General features: G+C 43.0%; 1 protein-coding gene across 2 annotated transcripts in view; it reads left to right on the top strand.

Moving 5' to 3' along the window:
* Positions 1–12,459: 12,459 nt before the first annotated feature.
* Positions 12,460–23,911, top strand: part of SHROOM2 (shroom family member 2) — a 126,608-nt gene continuing 115,156 nt past the window's right edge. For both annotated transcript variants that reach the window (XM_072029600.1, XM_027447581.3), the window contains exon 1: positions 12,460–12,816. In XM_072029600.1, coding sequence (XP_071885701.1) covers positions 12,598–12,816 — 219 coding nt within the window. In that variant the 5' untranslated portion in view covers positions 12,460–12,597. The remainder of the gene's footprint in view (positions 12,817–23,911) is intronic.

Genomic DNA, 23,911 nt, shown 5'->3' with positions numbered 1-23,911 from the left:
AGGGTTCCTCCAACTCTGCCAGCACTACAGCACCCACAGAGCAGGATGCTAGCTTGCAGACCCAGGTGTCCACGCATCAGGGAGGTGTCCCTGCTCCTGTCAGTGTTGATCACGATCTTAGACAGCCAAGCTCAGAGTCTGGGCTTAGTCTAGAGAGCTGTTAACCTTTTCCTGACAAAAACACACACAGTGAGCTGAATCACTGAGCAGGCTTTGCTGAATGTAACAGGGTCTTAGGCATACCCTGCATTAAAGACTCCCACATTCCAGCAGCTGAGTTTGAAGCTGAATGCTATCTGGATGTTTTTGCAGCTTTCCAGCACACAGAGAGCTTCCTGCTCCACAGATGAGGACAGGTGAGTGATCCAGATGTTGTGATCCTATGTTTTGCTGCTACCACAGGCACAGAAAGTATTCTGGAGACAGCAAGGGTGTGAACCAGATAGCACTGCTCCAAAATACAAGTTCTCATTGAGGTAAAGGAGAATATTTATGCCCTGCTGTCAGTACAGGACTGGGACTCCTCGGCCTTCATTCCATCTCAGACGAGCGGCTGTGCATGGAGTTGCCACCTCTCTGTCAAGGCAGTGCATTGCAATCTACCTGGCTAGCTGTGTTATCAGTAAGGGTAACATGAAGTGCTCTCATTTTTTTTTTTCCTGCAAACCACTGCTTAGAAGCCAAAGTCAGCAGCTTCATTTTCAGGCAAAATTTCTGGTAAATTTATGGTAAATGCTAAAAACTGGTCTGGAGGAAAGTACTAAAATAGGTTCAGAAAGGAACAAGTTCCTGGGCTACTGAAGAATAAAAAGATAACACAGAGACATAATTATTTAAAATAAAACCATCATATACCACATATACAATGCAAATAAATGTATATTAAAATAAATGATGCTTGCTCTCATTTGAAGATTAATTTATGTAGCCTGATCTATGCTTGGAATGGCATGACTTTTAGATTATTAGGCAGAAAGTGAAACTGTTCCATGGAAGCCTTTCATTGCCACTATCATCTTCTAAAAATGTTTCCCTCGCTATTCCTGTTGTCATTCTCCTTCCTTTAAATGTTTAAAAAGCGTGTCAAGTTGTTATCCTGACCATTTGTTCTGGCTTCCATAAAGGAATGTTTGGTGTGTTTTGCTTTTTCTGCTTATCATTTGTTTTCACTGATCCCGGCTGTGGTTTTCTAGTTTGCCCTTGTGGATTTACCATGTCGTTATTTTAACTTCTTTCTCCCTTTTGTTCAGCCACCTTGAAATTACTTGCATTCCTCAACTGTAGACTTATATTGTGGAGGCTATTATTTTATATCTTTCTCTCCTTTTCTTTCCATAATGTTGCCAGCCATGCACCTTATTTTTATTCTTTGCTTCTTCAAGTGGATGATTGCTTTTTATCTTCTTCCTTTGGGTCCCTTTCCTCCTACTCTCTCAGGATTTGATTATGCAGTTACTTACGGAGCGATTCTTGCACTGCTCATTTTTATTGGAAGCAAAGAGTGCGACCTGTGGAATGACAAATACCAAAAGAAAATAAAGTGACTCAAGAGTGAACAGATACCTGCCACGACACAAGCAGACGTGTCTTTACATGGGGACAGCCGAGGCTATATGGGAGATGGATCTGCCAAATCAGTGAACTGTTCAGCCTCTTGGCTGGTAAGATCTAGCTAGCCTGGCCCTTGCTTCTGCACTCGAAGTATAAAGAGTCAGAACAGTCACAGAAATTCAAAGCTGGTTTGGCAGTCTTATACCTGAGATTACTTTGGCTTCTTGTGATTATGAAAATAAGAGGATAAAAGCCAGGGCCAAAGGCAAAGAAAAGAGAAAAGCAACAAAAGAAAGTAAGAGAAGAGTTATTTTGCCTTGTTGAGGAATATTTATTTAGAATTCAGTACAGCTTCAATCGTTCTATAGGTTTCAGTTCCCTTTCCTCTGAAATAGGGTTCCCCTGACGGAATTACCCAATTACTCAATTACCCAAATGCTGTAGCTTGAAAAGAAACATTAGCACACCTATATGAACCTAAAAAAAAAAAAAAAAAAAAAAGGCGTTGTAAAAACCAAACAGAGGCACAGAGCACGTTCAACGTTGCACAGTACTAAAAATTCCAGCCCGTTTTTAGACGCCCATAGCCCTGTGTCTGAGAGTGAGACAATAATACTGCACTCCTGGCAAGGAGAACACATGCACAGCTTTTAGAAGTACCCACTCATGCTCTCCTTGGGCCTGGGAAATGACGCTTCCCAGGTACAGTCCACGTTCGTCGTTAAGATGAAACACTGGCTTGTCTGGCTCTAAAGCAAAACAATAGGTTTACAAAAATATGTCAGACATGCGTTTCTGCTGCTAAGGAGTGTGCTACAGCTTATGCGTGAGTATGCAGTTACAGGTATTTTAATCACTGTCTTAATTAAGCCTGGGACTACAGCACTGCTTTAAAGGCAGAAGAAAATGTTTGCATATAGAGGCAGAGGAGAACTTTATTTGTTTCTGTGTACAGTTCAATGCATCTCTGCCTCCATTTAAAGCTTCCAATAAAGATCTTAGCTACCTTACAAATGTGAAAACCATATTTTGTCACTGGTTCACGATCTTGTAGTCTTTGCTTCTCCTAAACACGCTACCTCACATAGCATTTCCTAAATGGATGAAAGGTGGGCCTGTCTTCAAGCTGAATGGATGTGATAAAACCAGTTATGATCTTCCCAACAGTTCCTGCTATACATTCCTGATGGCCTGAACTTGTAATTCTTCTATGTGCTCAGCACAGTTCTTTATCTGCATAGACCTGCAGCTTCGTAAGAAACTGGACTACTTTTCACAGTAAGATATGTCCTTCCCATTATTATCAGTACTCATTTTTAAAGCTATTTTTAAAGCAGCATTTCTCTCAGTGCCTAACTGAAATGAATGGGGAAATTCATACCCCATTGTTTCTGTTTCAAGTTTTCTGTAAATTTAGGCAGGAATATCAGAACAACAGTGATATGCACTGTAACGTGCCATGACTGTAACAGCCACATATTCCATTAAAAAGAACTGGAAGAAAAAGAGAGGTATCACCTCCCTTCCCTCAGTGATTTGAATGTAACTACACAGGTGTAAATCATTAGTTTATATTTAAAGATGGTGAACATTAATTTAAAAGGATGAGAATGAATGTATCTCTTTTGCATAAAAATAATGTTTGAGTTTTTTGTTTTCTTTAAGAATAAAAACATAAATACACAAGATGAGTTCATTTGAACAGTTAAATAATTGTGCGTACTTGACTGATGAAATCATGTTATGTATATTTTATTGTTTCTTTTATACCTTCTCCAGAAGAATGTTATCCTACCTGGTTTTGTGAACAAGCATACACAAATTTGTTACTGAAACTGTGCCTCTTTTGCATTAAATTAGTAGACAATGTTTATATGGATGAAATATAAAGTAGCCAAATGGAAAAAAATGCATCCATAAACCAGAGGAAAAAATTTTCTTAGGGTTTGGAAGAACAAAATCCTCACTTCTCTATGCCAATGTTGAGCACATTACAGTCTTTGAACTTCCATTAAGCCAGATTTTGTGGCCACATTTCTGGAGAAATTCCACCATTAATCACTGTCATCTTCATAGAATAAAAAGATACCTCCTTTTCCACGTACACGCAAGAGACCTTGTCCCACACCTACACAGACTATACGAGACACAGTTTGCATGGGAACTGACTGATGAAAGACTGTGAAAAGGAAGAATATTATGCTTTCCGCACAGAATGATACTGAATATTGGACTTGTTATAAATATTTACCTCAATAATTGTAAGCCTGCAGACGGTCCACTAAGATGTTCAGTGTCTATCCTGTCCTCAGTATGTTTAGAAGGCATCCCAGGCACCACTATTTCCATGATCTTTTTCAGAAGTTATGTTAGTTGGTTCCATCAGGAGAAATTAGGTGGGATATTCTTATATCCTTGTTATGATCACTACACTGTGGGATCTCATTAGGTTATATCCCCTGCTACCAAAAGTTAAATTTCCAAAGCCCATTAGCACAAGAAAACAATCTCAAAACCTCTGTTCCCAGGCCAGCTTATGTAACCAAATCAAAATATAGTTCTAATTTCATAGCTCTTACAACGCAAAAAAAGTCTCCAAGGACCTGTTAATGAAATCACTAAAAATGTCAGCATACCGTGGTGCCATGGCCAGATAGATGGTCTTGGTGAACACCATAACCAAACGTTGAAGGAAATTCTGGCAGTCCAAGCACACAATCCAGCTGCAGACCATAGGGTCAATTCCATTCTTCGGGACTGAAGATTACAGCTTCATTGTCAGAGGTGGACTTCCCAGAAAAGGGTAGACAGAGGAATGAAACTAACTCCTCGGCACCCAAAGTAGCTTACTGGGTACACTGATCTGGTGGGCAATAGGGCTACACCACCCATTTATGTCGTAGCCTGGCTCCTCAGGTATGCCCATTAGTCAGCATGCTGGGAGCACAACCACAAATAAAATTGTCTGGTCCTGAAACTGCTTCAGAAAATGGAGTGTTCTGAAAGAAATACTCTGTATTTCAGACTTTCAAAAGAAATTAACCTTTGGGGTTGTAACAGGAGCTGTGTTCTCATGGAAGATGGGCAATAAAAATAAGCCCCTCAACCTGTTTCCCCAGGACATTACTGACAGTGCCGTGAGTAAATGCTGCACTGTAGACAAAATCGAGGTTAATGAAGCAGTACCTCCCACAACAGCCTTAAGTCCAACATAAGCCAGGAAAATGTTGAAATCTGAGTGTTGACACCATTTCTCATTTGCATGACTCAGAAGGATCTCCACAAACCTCCCAACAGCAGCTACCTTTTTTGCCTTTGACTCTGGAGAGAGGAGAGCACGTCTGTGCCTTTAGCACAAGAGCGTGACAGCCGATGGGGAAGTGGCATGCACAGAAAGAGCTCCTGACCGTGCGGACTCACGGGCATGCTCAAACTGGCCTTATATCAGCCATAACACTGCCAGACTCCTGTAAAATCACAGCCGGTTGTGCATACCTGATGTCTGAGGGCAACCTGCTGCAACGCTGCAATTCATGAGCACTCACTTTGTGCTGCATCCGTGCTTAGATGTACGGTCACTAGATGCTGCATCCTAAGACTTCCACCTGGACACGGTTCAAGTTCCCTGTAACCAAGCAGAGAGTAGAAAGGTCATTTGTAATGAAGGAATTGGGACTATTTATAGAACGCACGGAGAGATTTATTTACACGTCGCTGATAGGCAGAAAAAGGGAAGGTCTGTTTGGGGTTAGCTAGCAAATGAAGACAAAGTCCAAGTGAAAAATAGCAGATTACGAGGCTTTTGTCTGCTCTCATGCATACTCTGGCCTCTTGCTATTTATCTACCCTTTAAAAAGCTTATTTCACAGCATTCCCTGAACAAAGAGCATTTGAAACTCTCTTTTTGGCACTTTCCCTGTTCGTCTCTGCTCCAGTGGTCATCTTTGAGTACGAAATTTAGATATAAAATGTTGTGGTATCGGAGTTTAAATGCTTTAAAGTCTGCTTGTTAGCCTCTGAGACTACGTCACTCAACTAATTGAAATGGGCCAGTGCCAATTTTAGTCCACATACAAGGCCAAGCGACACAGCACCGTTTGTATGGAGAATGTCACTACATGACGTGCCATCAAAGAGGATGGACGATGAAAAACATTTTTTAATGTACCAAGATCAGAAATGCAGCAGCAAGAATGAACGTCACCAATGATGCCTCACTGAAATGATGGCAGTTAACGAAGCAGGACTTCTTGATGCAGCTGTAACCCACACATACATATAACCAAAATATAGCTATATAACATACACATGTGTACACATACACTGCTGAAACTCTCTTCCCTGCTGAAGAAGTCTGTCTTCATCTGCACTGCCTAACAGTAGCTGCTCCATGCTATCCCCCACAGTGTGTTGCCCAGTTAGCATGCTAGCAAAGAAACAGCACGGACAGCACGGACTGTCACGTGCCAGTGCTTGAACCTGTGTGTTTAGTTTGCTTGTGAAGTTGTAGCCCAATATCTGGTAATATGACTTGACAGAGGGCTCCAGTGCAGGAACTGGAAAAGGAGCAGGTATACAGACGCCAGAGGCACTCTGGCCTGAGGCATGACTTAACTTGTGCCTGAATATGACTGTCAGCTGAAAACCCCATCCCTAGGGAAAATGAGTTACCTGTTCACCTCCTGCTAGGCTGTATGTTGCCTTCTGACTTTGCTACCACATGACGAGTTGCTATTGCCCTTTTGTTTGACTTCTGATTTTGTTATCATGCAAAATCATGAAAATGTTAAGTCCTGAAGCATGTTATGGATTATAGAAGTCAGCACCGGTCTCATTTTTCTCTGCCTACAGGTCTAATCAGTCTCAAGATCTAAGCCAAGAATATTTCTATTAGCAAATTATGTGCTTTCTTCTCTTGGTCACCCACAGCCACGGTTTGTTCCACGGCGTTCCATCTAACCCTCAGCAAGCTGCTCCGAGGCACAAGGCATTTCTGGTGATGTGCTGCTCACATGCCCCCACATGGTAGGGAGCAACACTGTGGCAGCAACAGTTGGCTGCAAAGGGCATGCTCTCCATTACAAGACTTGCTTGAAATTACATCACTGGGCCATACATCTGTCATTTTTTCCTTTTCTTTTCTTTTCTCCTTCCTTTTACAATCTGGCTACCCAGCAGATGCAGGTGTGAAGGGTATGCAAGCATGCACTGGGTGTGAAGGCAGAGTGCAAGGACTTGGTGGTGCAGTTTATGACATGGTGCATTTTGTCAGGAATTATACAGGAGTCCGGTTATCCAGCCACTTTTAAAGTTATTCTGGAAGTGCCTGTAAAGGGCCGTACTACATGGCTTCCTGAGACTGCTCCAAAGCTGGATGATTAAAACATTGTGAAGAGGAAGAGTTATACCTCTATCAATGGACTTGTGCACAGGTATGTAGCTGGGTACAAACATCTTTTCATCCCCGCTTAGTGTTCTGCACACACCACTTGGGTGCGCCACTGCTGTCCATATGAAGGTTTCTTCTCCCCCGATGAAACCAGTCTGGAAACTGTTCTCTACGGGTCTTTGACAGCAGGAGTGTTACAGGACCGTGCTGATGCAATCTGGGGATGCAGTGCCAAACAAAAGGAGTCCAGCGAGTAGGCTTGAGCTATGCCTCTGACTGCCCGTGCTCTGTGCTGCTCACTGCCTGCCTGCTCTGCCTTTCCAAGACCGGTCTGTTCCAGCGGAGATCAGCTGCAAGAATAGTGGGAATCAAGGCAAATCTGAGTTAGTTGCCACTGAAGCAGATCAGTCCCCTGGGTCTCTTCTATTCAGCATTACAGGTAGAAACATGGAGACTTTCCCCTCCCAGATTTATCCCCGCAGCTAAGACACAGATGTTGTAAAAATCCTGGCTTACTGTCTCAAGATCCAGCATTTTGAGTAAGAATTGAAAAAAGTTTGAATCAAAAAAACGTTTTGAGTATAGGTATACCAGAATTTCATATGAAATGCTAGTCTTTCACAAATTTCAGCTTTATAAAAAAGCCCGAGGAAAAGAACACAAAACTATTTTTCGGTCCTAAAGAACTGAAGAATTCAACATATATTTGAGCATTTATCTGAAAGGTTAAGGACTTCTAAAGGTTTATTCAGCACTAATTATGTGCTGATGAAGCCTTATTTGCAATACAGGAGGAACAAGATACACTTGGGAAAGGTTTTAAAGTGTCTAAATCACAAAGGAGACATCCAGCTGGAGTTTTTCAACACGGTATTTTTCATTCTGGGAAAAGGGGTAATTTGTTGAAATCAAAGTGTTCAGCAGAAGAGCATGATTATGCTGAATCCATCAGAAGGAACATGGCAGGTTTCCAAAGTAAACCCTCCCGGTTTCCAGCTATGCCAGGATGTCTGTCTCTTGGGCTGCTACACAACCTGTTTCTCCAGGTTCTCAGGACTTTCAGACTCCACAATAAACTGCCAGCAGCTTGCCATCCCTTGAATTACTTTATCAGAAAACAAAACAAAACCTTCTGCTAGAGGAAATTCTTATCACAGTTTCAGTTATTTTGGTCTTTGTGATGGTTAGTTTCAAAGACACTAGATTTTCACCGTATGTTTCACTAAATGTCCCCTTGATGTTATATAGGAAGGATCCTTTTCCTCCTCATGCAATATATGTACAGTTTCAACAGCTACATAACAGATTGCTGTGCCGGGGGAATTGACATCTATAGAGACCTCTTTGGCAATAAGAGAGGCACGTCCATAACTCATGCCTTGTAATCTGTTTTTCCCCTCAAGTCTGTCAGCACTCTCACTGGATTCACAGTGTTCTCACAAAGCTCTAGCCTTTAGGAAAGCAGGTGGTGAATCCTTTCATTTTCACTACAGAGACCGAAGTACAGATACATGTCTATGTATCAACATTGCTTCTGCCACTGGTGACTAAAAGCAACAATGCAACTGACCACATGGAAGAAGTGGTTGGCACCATCACCAAACAGCGAGGCATTTAGGCAGATGGCACTGAGGTTGTGGACGAGTCTGCTCAGACTCTTTGCTGGAGGTCTTCTCAGCTGCCCCATTTCACAGCTCAGCATCTTAATTTAAATTGTCGCTGAACTGTGCATGTCCTAAGGCATCAAATCTTTATTTCAAATGGCTGAGGCACTTTGTCTCTTCATCCAACTGTGATGTTTGGTGGTAAGCTCCAGGAAAGCTGTGATAACAAACAGAGGGTGGCTGTAAAGGCATAGCTCACCTCTGTACTCTGCAGCTACATTCTGCAGCTACAGTCTGTACTCTGCAGCTATGACTTCTTTCAAATATCTCTGCTGCTGGAAAAAGATAAACAAACAAACAAACAAAAAACTCACAAAACACTTGGCATTGTAAGGTCAAACAAAATGAATGCTCTTAACGTGGAAAATCAAATGCCTATTCTAGTAATTCTGCAGGTATCCTGTGCAATTCAATGCCTTAAGGTAAAGATAAAGTGTCTCATAGCCATAAAAGTGAGATAGGCTGTGTGTTTACAACATACTGTGGTTGATACTGTCTTTAAAAAATCCTGCTATAGAGGAATTTATGCACAGTTTTGACAGTCTCAATGGCTAAGTAGGGAACATGTACGCAATCTGTGCAACAGAAAGAATGAAGGCATGGTAAACTCCGTGGAACAAAATTTCACTTGAAATGGTTAATTAAACTTCAAGTACCAAGGTCTGCACAGAAGTACTGTGGAAGGAATCTGTTTTATTGCAGAAGGCTTTTTTTTTTTTCAAACTGAGTTTGTGGGAACCATGACTTAATAAAGTTTGATAGCTCCTTGTGCATGGCAGGAGGAGGCATTTGGTAAGTTTTGTTCATCACTGCAAAGTAGCTTTGATAATATTAATAACATACATGATTACAGAACAGAATACCTGTTATACAACATCAGGCATAGCCACATTATTCTCTGTCCTCGGCATGAAAAAGTCTGTCACTTCCCTCCATACCTTTATGGCCTCCTAATGTATCTTTTAATTTGTACCTTGTATTACTAACATTTGTATATTTAGGCAACACTTGACAAGTGAAAACAAGATTGAAGAGAAATTGCTTAGAGACTTCCAGGGTTTTGTTAGAAAACACGGCTATCATTAGCATAGTTATCACTCAAATGAGAAGTAGTATTTTAGAACATATTTACTGAATCCTTTGTACTTTATGACTAACTGAAACCCTATGAAGGGTGACAGAAGTTACAGAAATCAAAGTAATCAAATTATCACAATATTTTAAGAAGAGCACAAATACAGCTCTCCAACAGGGTTCTGAACAAGCTTCAAATCCCACAGAGAAGGAGGATATAAAAGGTGTGAAGAAAAATCTGACTGATATGACAGGAGGACTTATGTCTTGCTTTGGTCTGGTAGAACTTACAGGTATGAGGAACTTCATATATGGGTCTCTTGGCTTTCAATCGATAACATTAAAGGAGAAAAGGGAAGCAAAACTCTGTTATGGAGAATAAAGAAGTCTGATTTCTGAGCTGTCAGCCACAGGATCCACTAGAAGAATGACTGTCAGACCCTCGGGCTCTAAGCAAGTGTTAGCTAGAAAATGGTTCTTTACTGAGGTCTCCTGTAATTAGGAGCATGAAAGCTTTCAGATAATTGTTCTTTAGGCAACTGCTTTTCAAAGAGCTATACATGTCCCCATCATCCACTGACATAAATGACAGCAGCAGAGTTTGAATATTTCCACTTGGATTCTCTAGTATAGATACCAGTTCCTGACTCTAAATACTCCAATTGTGAAATCTTCATTGTTCTTCAATACTGGACTTATAAGACCAAGTCAAGAAGGCAGAAAAGTATTGCAAATCTTTAACTTCTTATGGACCACAAAAAGTTCAAGATGAAGAATGAATGTTTGGCAGTTGAAGGTTAGGGGACACAACCAAAGAAGACATTTCTGGCAGCACAGTTTATTTGTGTATGATGTAAACTATTATATTTCAATTTCATTTCAATGTGTATTAAAGCTCAAATTGTTATTGTGGATCTTTCATCATCACTTGTACTGTGTTCTTATAAACAACTAAATTATACACTGCAGCTCTTTAAAACTTTTTTGCTATAGGTTATTGAGTATATGTTGCTGAGTGGACAACTCGATATGCATTGTACAAACATAACTGAAGACTTTGCCTCAGACTAAAAGCACAACTGAAGACAGGATACAGAGAAAATTACACTGTGTTTTGTTTAATTCGTCTTATAAACAGCATTTGTCCACATAGTAAAAAAGAATTAAAGAAGAAATCTGAATGAGGATCTGCAAGTTATTTGAGGCCTCACATAGCTTCATGCAATACATAAATTTGGTACAAGGTTTGGATTTGGCAGGGTATTTATCACAAGTCTGTGTAACTTTGTGCCATTCAAGTCCCTTTTCCCATGGTTCGTTTTGCACCTTGGTCATGAGGGAACATCAATCACCCTAACCAAGTATTTCTCTCCTATCCATACATCCTCCCATCTGCTACTGGGATCAGATGCTCTCAAATCTGAAACCAAATTTTTTGGGGGTATTACAGAACTGTACCACAGATAATATTGAAACAAAATGTTGTCTTTAGAGCAAGGCTGGAGTTTTCTGAGGAAATACACTGAGTTTACCCACCACTGGAGGAAAACAGCTGAAGCAGCAGCTAGTGGGTCGCAATGGCCACTTCCAGAAGCAATGTATGTAAACATGTATTACAAGACCTTGAAATCCCACTGTTTATGCTGTGCACCTCCCTGAGACTGTCACATGTGGACATATCTTAAGGTTCATCAGTCTTTCAGAAAGCAAAACATAGATTTTCCTGCATATCTTAGATAGTATTTCACCTGTTTGGTTGAGAAGCAAATGGTGATTGCGTGCTGGTACTCAAGCATTCCAGGCCAAATCCGGTCCTAATTTCAGCCACTGAAACCTCATATAAGGTGACGCAATTAAGCAGGGAGAATGAAGTCTAGCCAGAGATAAGCACATCACTCCCAGCCCTAACTAACTCGGTGAGGACATCAGGCAGCCCCAAACCCTGCTTTTATCCCCCACCCACAAAATTGTCCGAAGATCAGCGCCTTGAATCCTGCCTCGCTTTTCCGCATCAAACTTTTTTTGTCAGTCTTTGTGCAGGTGAGCTGATGGGACCGAGGAGTTTGTCGTTTCGGGTTGTTTTGGCTGCTTGGTTGGCTGAGGCAGGGGCCTTGAGTCGCCTCACCTCACCCACCAGCAGGTCCCGGGGAGGCAGCGGGGCGGGCCCCCAGCTCCTCCGGCCCCACAGGTGGCGGAGCCGCTCCGAGGCGGGGGAACGGCGGGGAAGGGCCCCGGGCAAGCGCCGCCCTCGGCTGCCCCCCGCGGCCCTCCCGGCGGCCGCCCGGGTTGACCTGTCCGCCGTGCCCGCCCCCCTCCGCCTGGCACCGCGGGGCCGGAGCGGGGCGGCCGCGCTCCTTCCTCCCTCCCTTCCCTCCTTCCCTCCCTCCACCTGCTCGCCGCTTTTGTCTGGGGACGGACGGGGCGAGGCACAGCCCCTCGCCACCACCACGACCACTGCACCGCCTTTGTCTGGCCGCTCCCCGCTCCTCCTCCTCCTCCTCCTCCTCCTCCTCCTCGGCCGCGGGGGTCGCGCTGCGGGGCTGCCCCTTTGGGGCGCGGGGCGAGGAGGGGAGCAGGCGGCGGGCGTCGCGCTGCTTTCGGGGCGAGAGGGGGGGGAGCCTCCCGCGGGCGTCCCGCCGCCAAGTTGCCGCAAGTTGGAGCCGGCCCCCCGCTGCTGGGCTCCGGCCTCGGCGTGAGACAATACAGCGGGCTGCCGGGGAGGAGGAGGAGGAGGAGGAGGAGGTGGAGGGAGGGCGGGGAAGGAGGGAGGGGGCAGCCCGCCCGCCGCCGATGGGGCCGGCGCTGCGGGGCGGCTAGGGGGCTCGGCGGGCTGGCTGGCCCCGGGGAGCGGCCGGCAGAGGCAGCGGAGCCCCGGCCCCAGCTCCGTGCTCCGTCCCCGGCTCCGTGCCCGGCCCCGGCATGGAGGACGTGGGGCTGCGGAGCGGGCGGGAGCGGCTGCCCGGCGGCGACCCGCGCCTGGGCGCCGCGCTGGTGGAGCCGGGGCCGCTGGTGGTGATGGTGGAGCCGCGGGCGGCCGAGGGCTACCGGCTGGTGGAGGTGCTGCTGAGCGGCGGGGCGCCCTGGGGCTTCACCCTGAAGGGCGGCCGGGAGCACGGCGAGCCCCTCATCATCACCAAGGTGAGGCGCGGCGAGGGCAGGGGGGCTCCGGCCGCCTCCATGTTGGGCGCCGGCAGCGGGGGCAGGTGCTGGTGCTGCTCTGGGGGGCTCCCCGGCACCTCGCCCCTCCGCCGGGGGGGCTGGGGAGGGCAGGGAGAGGGGCTGGGGCAACAGGTGGCAGCGCCAAGCCAGCCTCGCAGCTCGGCTTCAGCTCCGAGGGCGCAGTGTGCTGCTGCACAGCCCCGCAGCCCGAAGTTACATCCTTGTTTGTGGTGGGGTGCAGAGATTGGCAGGGTGGTGGGGGCCCTCCCGGCTCCATCCGTCTGGTGGAGGAAGGAGGGTGCGAGGCTGAAGCCCCCCGGTGCTGACCCCGGGCTTCCTCTGCTGCTGTTGCCCGAGCAGAGCAGCGAGGGTGACCTCCTGCATCCCAGCCCTCCGAACAAAAGGTCTTGTGGATGGTGACCAAATCCAGAGACCGACCGGGAGAGGGGGGCTCCTGGGTAGGTATGCGCTGCTTTTCGTGGTGTTTTTTAGTGCCCTTTTATACTCGCAGGTCCAAGCTGTGTGTATTGGGCATGAGTTAAAATGATCCGTCGTGTTTTCTGGGAAACGTTTTTCATCTGGGTGTGTTTTGACTCAAGGATCCCCGTCCCAATAGCTGGTGGGTTTTGTTAAGAGGGCTTTCTTGTCGCGCAATCAAAAACACATTAAAACGGATCCATGTGGAACTGAGAAAAATCCACATTAGAAAAACATTTTGCTCAAGAGTTGTAGGAAATATATGCGCTTGGCCTACAGGTCCGGTGAATTCTGCTTGTTCTCATTTTGGAAGTACATAAAGAGTGTCAGAGGTCAGCCAGTCCTGCTTTACCCACAGCAGGAATTACTCTGTTCTTACTTCTTTTTAGCTTGTTTCAGTGAGGGCTTTCCAGTTGGTTCCATTCTTCCACTCCTGGTGATATTTTACTGATGGCTCTCCAAGTTAGGTCTTTTTAGATCAGCTTTTTCTAGGTCTCTTCCCTACTGCTGTTTTCCAAAATACAACAGTCTATGTCAACAGATGCATATGCTGAAAAGTGACTGTGCATCTGTTGGCCTCTTACCAGTATCCTGAATTACAGAGTATAAAAACTGGAAGCATGTGAGGAAAGGAGAAAAGAGCTACTTACTCTGCATCTAGTAGCTATCAAGTGCCAAATCAAATAATTCCACAATTCTGGTAATGGCTAACAAGTGCTACTGCTCAGGGGTACTTATTCATATTGTTGCCTAGGTATTAAGTAACAAGCTTTAAATATTTGTGGCATGAGGATGTGGCTGTGGTAGGTGTAAAGAAGTGTCTGGGAATGGGAACCTTTTCAAGTGGGTCTGCTACCCAAGGCATGGTTATGTGGAACCACAGCCTTGATACCTCCTGAAACCATTTCATTGTGCGGAAGAGAAATTCGGGTCCATCATTCGTGATCTTGGACTAAGGTACAGCTGGGATCCTGTCCTTGGGTCTAAGGTTTTGGAGTACGTTTTCACTTGTGGTTTTTGGATGGAAGTACAAAGAGGAGTTTTGAAACTGGACTGAAGCTTTGCATCACTGGCATCCCCCAGACTCCAAATTCTTTAAGTGCAAAATCTTCCACTGGGTTTCGCTCACCCATCTTGGTGTGTGTTGTGTTTTGTTTTTCTGTATAGCTTCTAGGGGTGGAAAACCACTAGAAAGAATAAATTAGTACCAGGTGATTAAAAACGTCCCTTCTTGCAGTGGAGATGTAAAGCTGCTCTCTTTTTGGCTGAAGAGAGTCCTGAACCTGAGTCTTCCTGAGTTAAAGTGTGGATTTCTGGGCTGTCACAGAGAAGGGGAACACCAGTTCATTGCTATGCCCTCCCCTGCCATTGCAAGCTCCATCCCCTATTGGGTACACTGGTGGCTGTTTTGGACACAAAAATATCTCAAAATACCCATGGAACAACTCTTATTTTGTGGATTCATACTGTGCTTGAGCGTGAGCTGAGTATTAAGCTCTGTCTCATCAAGTCCCGGGCTGTACTGGGGAAGTGAAGATGTATGAGGTGGAGTGCTGCTTTTTAAGGAGAGGAATGTGACAAGGTGCGAATGGAGTTTCAGATAGCAGCTACTTAAGGGGGATTTCTGAAACTCTGCCTGTCTCCATGCCTACCACCATCTCTAAAGCAAGGTCAGCCTTTGAAGAAAGTTGCACCTTTATGTAAATGTCGGGAAGTCTGTGGTGTAAATATTTCCTGCTGTCTTTACCCTCTATGGGACGCCCACCAGAACTGTCTGTAAAAAGCAGCACCAGAAAATACTGTAGTTGAAAAATCAGTGAACAAACTTGTGCTGGGCATTTTGCAGCGATTTTTGCACAGCAAACTCCTTGGATGTTAGTTTCCCTGGTCATGTGGCCATTTCACTTGCTAACAGGAAGGGAAATGTTTTTGTAACGAGTACCACGGGGGGCAGCAGGGCAAGAAGAGCTGCAAAACCGATTTGGGAATTTCTAGTTTAAATTGACTAGGTTTCAAGCTAATAGCGTCCTTTGATCCGCCAACCTGCCAATAATAGCCGAGGGAGAGGCAGGTTAAGCAGGAGAAAATCTATGTTTTCAGTCCCAGCAGGGAGATAAGCATGTGTGCAGCCACTGGAATGTCGGGAGCAAAAATGCCGCACGCAGGCAGCGCGGCGCGGAGAGAGGTCAGCCCGGAGTCACGCTGCTGCTGCTAACAGGCCGTGCCCCTCGGGGAGCAGGCTCCCTGGCTCCCCGACACCGAGACGGGACTCGGAGGGAAGGTCCTGGGACAGGTAGGCAGAATATCGCATTCACCTGCCAGCCGAAAGCCTCTTCCCATTTTGCCTCTTCCTGTGGTTGCTGCAGAGGCGCAGAAGAAAGCGGTGCATGATATGGCTTGCTCGAGCTTTAAACGTAGCTGGTCTAAAACTCGCCCCACCCACATGCGAGTGGTGTTGCTTGTATTTCAGAAAAAAAATAATCTTTCAGTGTTTTGTCGCTTACTGTTCTTTACATGTCCCTTTAAAAGGGCTTTACATTTTTTGTGATCTCTGCATGCGTGTGCGATACCGTTCCAAAAAGTTGCCCGAAGGCAGCTTGTTCATGCCTAAATTGGCGTCTTGAAAGGAAGGACTTGCTTTTTATAGCAATGCGTGTGTTTCAGCAGAAGGTGAGATGACTACTTTGAGGAGTTTAATGAGAAGTCTCACAAGACGTGGATCTCACTTTGCTTCGTCTTTTTAAAGAAACAAACCCTGAATGGGAAGGTCTTACTGGAACTAATGAAAATGAAAAGTCAGGGTGCTCAACCCTGAGTCTTGTGAAAGCCTCCCATACCTGCGTTATCTTGATTACTTTTACTTTAAAATGAGCCTTATCTGGGATGCACAACTTGTAGTGTCAATCACAGCATTGATCATGGGTGATGGACAGAAAGTCATTTCTCTTCCTGTACCAACCATAGGCTTCAGAACTCTGAAGCTGTCCTGCAGTCAGCATTAACCTTCTTACACTAGAAAGTAAGAAAAAGTACAGTGCATGCATTTGAAGAAGGAACGATGTATCATTTGAATAAATTCCTCTTCAGTACCAGCTTTACAAGGGCCTACAGCCATACCTCCTCGAGCTATGATCTCACTGCAGGCTAATCAAGGCTGGGCTTGGCTGGTATTTCGGCAAGATTTCCAAGTGAAACCTGGACTGTTGCAAGACGTGTTGTTGATTTAGCAGATAGAGTTCTTGTCTCCTGAATCAGTGCTGAATTCATGCCCCAGCTGGAGGTGCTGTCTTTCAAGAAGCAGCACTATCAGACAGACTTGTTTATTTCTCTTAATTCCATTGTACTTTCCTAACGTGTTCCTGCCTATGGTTAGGTGTCAATGGGAGTTTGTTTAACCTAATAATTATTTAAATTGTCTACTGGAATGCTACTCTCTTAATTGGACGCAGGACTCCTCCATGTGATTTGTATCAATTTCTTATTTTAGTAGTGAGTGAAATTATGACTATTTTCATTTAAGTAATTCCTTACCCTTTGGCCTTAAGCATAAAACTAAGAGCAAGTGCTTGCATTGTACTGCATGGGAGGGGAGAGAGCTTCAGTGGTGCTGTGTGCAGATATATTAGAAAACATCCAGTTTTGATTTAAATAGCAGTTGTCTCCTTCAGGTTAGCTGTTTGCTCATAGACAATTCTTAAACTTGACTGTGACGTTTGGTATCCAGAAAACCAGTATTTAGTGGTAATCCCTGGAAATTACTGGCCTCTTCACATAAATGCAGTCATTTGTGTAAGGAGCTGATGGGTAAATTAAGAGCCATTGTACTGTGGCTGAGGAGTAGAGTTCTAATCTAGTCCCCTATATCCTGCAAAATTTTCATTCCTTTCTTCAGGTCTAAAAAGATAATATGTGAAGACGTGTTCATCATTTTTGTTTTCTACCCATATTCCCTTGGTGATCAACAGCAACAAATAAAATTCCTCAGCTGTATGGGCTGATTCGAACACACATCTTAACCAGCAATTAAAGAAAATGCTTCAAATCACATGTGAAGCTTCCTTTTAAAGCTCTGTCCAGTTTCTTAACTGATAAGAGGTGTCTGTCTTTTGAGAAAGATTGGGCCTTTTCTTTGCGTTAAGTTTGATAACTGAGAAATTGCAGGAAATGCTTATATATCAAGACGCATATTTGGGGATTAAAATAGTACCATGCTGCTATTTATCCCTTTTCTTTGTCCTTAGCAGTTTGGTGCTTTTTTCAACATCACAGAAACTCTTCGTGTTTGAGTGTTGTGTCCCTTTTAGCACTTCAGCGGCTGTTGAGAGAGGTGAGCTCTGCTCTTACTTCACTTGCTGGCAGCACGGTGCCCTCCGTGCTCCTGTGTGCTCCGAGTGGCCCAGCTTTGGAAGGCTGAAGCTCAGGGAGGTTTGTCTTGGTGAGAGCATCAACAGCTGAAGTGGCACTGGTATTGGAAGCTCCATCTCAAGGCTATCTTGGATGTTGTGAGATGTGGTCTGCAAACTGTGCAACAGCTTGAAATGAGAGGATGAGTTAAAAGGCTGTGACTTGCAGAGCTTCAAGTCAGTTCAGTTACAAACGTAGAAGACAGCAGTGTGGGAGCGTTGTTTAAGAAATGGTTGCTGTGCTTGCAGTACTGAAACTGCAGTTTTCCTTTACGTTTACCTGTCAGGACAAAAAACAGTCAGGATGCTTCCTTTCAAAGCAGACCTGAGAAGCTTCCGTGCAGCAAGCACACTTTTGGCTGTACTGGCTGCTTCCAAATTGCTCCTCTCTCCTCTGCTTTTCCCACTTCTAGCTACTTAGGCAGAAGCTGTCAAATCCATCGCAATTTTCTAGTTAAAAATGAACATAAACAAAAACATTCACGTCTGTTGAGTCTGGCAGAAGAATCAGTGGGTTTGTGAGAACAGTTATTGCAATAGGAGTTAGGCTGCAGAGCTGCCTATCTGAATGTTTATTCATGTGGTCTATTTACGGTTTAAACTTCTTTTGTTTTTAGTGTCTGCTGCTACTTTTCAGTATGAATTTTGGATGCTATGGTAGACATTAGCATAAAAATAAAAGACCAGCAAGAGACCTCTAGTTATAGCTCGCTGTTGTCAGCGGATTGCCAGTAATGCCATTTATTACCTAGTTATCCATCATGTTTGGTTTTGTTTGTTATTTTTTTAAGAGGAAAAAACAATGTGGGTTTGTGTGGTGGTTGTGCATATGTTTTACTCAATAGACTGTGTATGTATGTTTGTTTGTTTGTTTGTTTTTTTCCAGTAGAGCTCAATTCATTGTGTGTTCTTCTGCTTAATGAATATTTAAAGTATGGGAGTGTGGAAAGAGCAAGGTAAATGGGAAGTGAAACCTACTCGTGAATAGATTAGAGGAAACAACCGTGTAGTAGTAACTAAGCCAATATTACATCACGTACCTGTGCATTTGTTTTTCTCCAGGAAAGCTGTTTGTGTTTAGTCTTCTTACACATCTGTAATCTCTACAGAGAATACTTAATACATATGTACATCTAGTTCTGTGGGTCATTTTGCTACACAAGTTTGAGGCAGGTCCCAGACATTCAGCAGAATTTTTGCTTGCTGTACATTTAAGTGACACCGTGCGTGAAGTTTCCCAGGAGAGGTAAAGTAAAAAACAACACACTTATGTTGAGATTTGACCCGCTTAATCTGTGCAGAATTGCTTTCTGTTGCCAGTGTTTTGAGCCTATTTGACATGAGGTCAACTGGAGATTTTTGTATGCATCTGTAAGGAAAAATACTGATGCCTCTCTCCATAACTTAGGAAACCTTTCTTTTTTTTTTTCCACTTTTTTTTTTTTTTTTTTTCTTAGGGTAAGAAACAGAAAGCTCTCTAATTCCACACAGGACAATATTTTTAGTTTCTTAAAGGTTAAACACCGGACATATAATGCTATTTTGAAAAAGCTTTTTTGTTTTGGAAATAAATAGCATTGCCACTCTGGTGGTAGATACTAGTAGTCTAAATCGTTTATTTTTTGTAACTCTACAAATACAGTCAAATCAGAGTGAGATGTAATTTAAGGTTTGTTGAATTTCTTACTACTTCATTCCACGGTAGGAAACTACCAGAAATTTTGAACCAGTTTTTAAATTAAAAACTGGAAGATTTTAAGTAAGTTAAGAAGATTTTAAGTAAGTTTCTTAAAATCAGCTTACTGTACTCGTAGAAAGTGTTTCTGTCCTTTATTTATGGTATGCTTTGCTAAACAGCACATTTCTGGTGGAGTTCTCCAAGACTTAAGATGGATTTTTAGGAGAAGTAGGTATCTTTGGAAAATGACTTGTAGTGTTTAAATTAAACATGACTTATGTGCTCAGATTGCTTTCTGAAGGTGTCTGTCATTTGCTGTCAGCCGTGTGAGCAGAGGAAACGTGTGCTTCTTCAGTGCGTACCTGGATGCCTACTTAGGAACCTGTAGTAAGATGACAGACACTCAAGCAAGATTATTGTCTCTGTATTTGCTGTGTGTGGAGCTATGCCCAAAATTGTTGGAAAACTTCTTCTCTGATTGTACTGTGTTTCTGAACATGACAGGGATGTAGCTTTTCAGTCTGATTTATCAAGCTAATCGGGAGAGAATCGTAAGCTACCAAGGACAATGACGCTTGTGAAGGTAGGAGAGAGTTTCTTTCCCCTGGCTCCCACCCTGGGAGTTAATGCAGTATCAGTATTCAGTCTCTAAGCAATTCAGAGCATTGTGGTAAGCACAGGTCAGGTTGGGAAGATAAGAGAATGGTTTCTGCAGCGTTAACAAGTTGTTGGGGGATCTTTTCACTGGCCTTTTGCAGGTACCTGAGGGTCGCTGTGGGGTGCCCAGCTCCCCAGAAGAGATTGAGCCAGCTGTTTGGTAAATGCTGGAAATGCAACTAATTACTGCTTTAAGAAACTAGATAGCTTTTGTCAGGGACACAATTCTGAGGTTGGATCTTAAAGCAGAAACACATGGAGGGGAGCGTTTGACAGTAGAACAGAGGTGGTTATTTCCAAGTTCTTCTGAACCCTGGCGAAACAGCAAAATTGACTGAATGCTTTAAAGATTTTGGGGAAAGGCATGATAGTGTTGGCACTGAGAGGAAGGGTTCATGTCCTGTGTTTCCGTACTTTTGCCTCACTCCCTCTCCAAAGGGGGACTTTCCCTCTGCCACCAGGCCAGTTTTCTCCTCCGTTAAATCTTTCTCTCAGTTTCTAAATTATTAAATTCTTTGGACTGTTTGAATTCTTCTACTTATTTACCCACATCCATCATCCTTGATATATGGGTTAGGAAATATGTTGTTGTGTTTCTTACATACCAAGTTTCTAAGGAATTGTACGTAATGAGTGAGTGTTCCAAAGGACGGAGAGCAGTACAAAGTACAGAAAAATAGTGACTGCAAGTTGGAAGTGGGGAAAATGCAGGGATCTCTGCTGCAGTGCTTGAGAGGCTATATCCCTTTGGGTAGTGACAGGGCAGTTCCATCCCTCCCTGCAGTTATTTTTTCTAACTGGGTGAGATGGATCATGATGAAGGAAGGGTCTTCGTTGTGGATGTAGGTAGCCTTAATTCTGATACTTTCCTTGCTCTGGGCTCGTAGTTATTCTGCTGACCTTGTTTCTGAAATTTAGACTATTACTGTACAAAGAGTTTTGAGTTGTTTGTCTACATAGGGGTTTAGTCCTTGCCGTGTGTGTCATCCAGAACAATGGGGTATTTAGTGTTATGGTAATAATAGAGAGGTGGTTATCTCTGATCAGTTTGGAAGAGATTGTGAGAGTGCTCTTGATCATGTGTAAGATGGTATTCCATTTGGTCTTGTTTAAAGTGTAGCATAACACTGTAGCATAATACCAAGAGGGTTGTGAGGCATTGGAACAGGCTGCCCAGGGAAGTGGTTGAGTCACCATCCCTGGAGGTCTTTAAAAGACGTTTAGATGTAGAGCTCAGCGATATGGTTTAGTGGAGGACTGGTTAGTGTTAGGTCAGAGGTTGGACTCAGTGATCTTGGAGGTCTCTTCCAACCTAGATGATTCTGTGATAACCTTTTTTAATGGAAATTTGTGAACTTTATGCTTTTTTAGTGGAAAGGTATCTAAATATTAGCGCAGCTTAGAAGAAAAGGCTCTGGATTTTGTTTTAAGTAAATTCTCAGTGCATCCATTATATTCTGTTTGTAATGGACTTGCACTGAAGTTTCAGTAGCTAAAGTAGAGATCCGTCAATGGGGAACACGGGATTAAGATAAATTTGTTTGAAATTGAAGAATAGGTACTTACAGTTGTCCTAAAAATGGTAGCTTCCATACTTTTTCTCTTCAGTAAAGCAGATAAATGTTCTAAAAATCCCTTCACAAAGCTATGAAAACCAGAGTATTTTGGATTCTTTCTGTCTCTTGAGATCAAACATACTTTGTTATACTTGCTGTGAAAACTTCCAACAAAACTTAGTTCAATGAATACTTTAGAAAAAAATAATACTGCTGGGGGTAACAGTATTTGGAAGCTGCATATTTTTTTAGTAAAAGCACTAATCATTTAGGATAGTATCATAGAAACATGATCTCGTAGTAAAGGAAGCGAAACACATCCTACACAGTATCAGTTAGTCATCAGTGTGTTAATTTTCTTAAACAAATTAGATGCAAAAACGAGTTTGTGGGTGTCTAACTGGCTGATGTCTGATGCAACCAATACCCCAACTCCTCATAACTATTTGGATTCGGTAGAATGAAATCATTATAGTATGTAAATTATTTTCTTTCCTCTATATATACACATTTTGTTGATCTGGAAGAAAGGAGCACATTAGATTTTCTTATGAGATGTTTTCAGTTGCTTTTTTTTATGGAATAGCAAAACATTCCTTTCACAGTCATTAATTTACGTGGAAGAAAGATGTAAACATACTGTGTTGACATAAGGTAGTGTTTTGTTGGGTGTTTATATGTGGAAAGAATGTTATCATCTTAACAGAGAAAACTTAGCTTTATGCATCTGTTAAATGTAGTTAATGTTTATAATAGTTTTGTCAAGATTTAAGAGAAACATACACTTCCATAATTAGGAGCTATTAAACAATTTGTAATCTGTTTTTTACATGACAATGCTTGCTGAAGTGCCTTTATATTGAAATAGTAAGGCTTCTGTAAAATTAAGAAACAGTGTCTTTTTATGAGGCTAGAAGATGTCAGATATATTCTGAATTCTCTTAAATGCAGCTCTAATGCCATAAAGTTATTTCTATTTTCCCCTAAACTGTGAGGGCAGAATTTAAAGTGTAGAGTAAACTTTCCCTCCTGCCTTAAACTATGTATTTTTAGCGTGTGCAAGAATTTTTGTTTTTCCTACTTTTTTCCTTTTCCCGTTTTATAAAAGTAAAACCCAACAACTTGCTCCTCTGCTTGTAAAATTTAGACTACATTGATTTTATTAGCAAAATAAATTTTGTTTCTACAGGCTACCTTCTGGAAACATCTTGTTTTTCCTGACTGCTGGGGGAGGTTGCTGTCCTGAGCAGGGAGGAGGGCTGTGCATTTCCTGACACCTGGGAGACCTGAGGAGTTTCTCTGATTGCTCAATCTGATGTTAGGGAGGGGTGCAAGGCAAGACTTCTGTTGCTCAACTGAATGTCTTCTGGCTGATTAAGGAAATCCTCATCTTAAAAAACAGCGTAGACATGACCTATTATGTCAAATGTGATTAAAATGTGAGGGTGGAGAGACATGTGGCTTTGGTGCTGTTTCGGTTTTGTGAAGCAGATGATGAGTCTGAACTTAGAAAGCTTTAACACAGAACCCTGTGAGAAGCAAGGGAGAAACTGAAAATGTTGGAAATTGGGAGATTTACTAAATGAATTGCCTGTTTTGCCACAAGTTGTGTGCTGTACACAATTGTATGACATCTTTGCTTCAGTCTCAGGTGTTGTCTAGGAAAAACGTTATTTCCTTATGTTCATAAGTTTCTGTTTCTTGTGAAACAGACGTGATATCGAAGTGCTGAAATACTGTGGTGGCAAACACTTTGTTGCTTTACTAAAAAGACTATAAGCCCAAATATATGGAAAACGTGAGGGAGTATGTCTTAAAAGGCTATATAATTGTGCAATTCACTCAGGAGTAAATCCTTTTTCATATTAGAAAATGATGGTTCATGCTTGTCTATCTCCAGCATTTTTCCTAAATTATGAGTGGAAATGCACAATTGGATGTCTTTTCATAAAATTAAGCCCTACTACCTACCTAAAGTGTGCAGACGCTCTCAGTGCCTCAGAAAATTAAAAGAGATTAATAGAGCCAGATGGGTTGTCAGCACTTGAGTGCTGAGTAAAAGAAAAAAAAAAAACGAAACAAAACAACTAATGTAGACTTCTTATTTGAAAGGTCAACCTGACATTTGAATCTGTGAGATTTGAAACATTTGTTAGCAATAAAGCTTCCTAAGGAAATAGATTTTATAGCCAAAACACATGTCCTTGCTGACCACTTGAATTTCCTTCCATTTATGATGGATCATGGAATTACAGCATGTCCTGAGTTGGAAGAGACCGACAAGGATTGTCAAGTCCAACTCC

Source organism: Anas platyrhynchos, chromosome 1 (genome assembly GCF_047663525.1).
Source record: "Anas platyrhynchos isolate ZD024472 breed Pekin duck chromosome 1, IASCAAS_PekinDuck_T2T, whole genome shotgun sequence".
In the NCBI taxonomy this organism is placed as follows: Eukaryota; Metazoa; Chordata; class Aves; order Anseriformes; family Anatidae; genus Anas; species Anas platyrhynchos.
The sequence above is the reverse complement of the archived record's forward strand: the minus strand, read 5'-3'. Positions and strand labels throughout refer to the sequence as shown.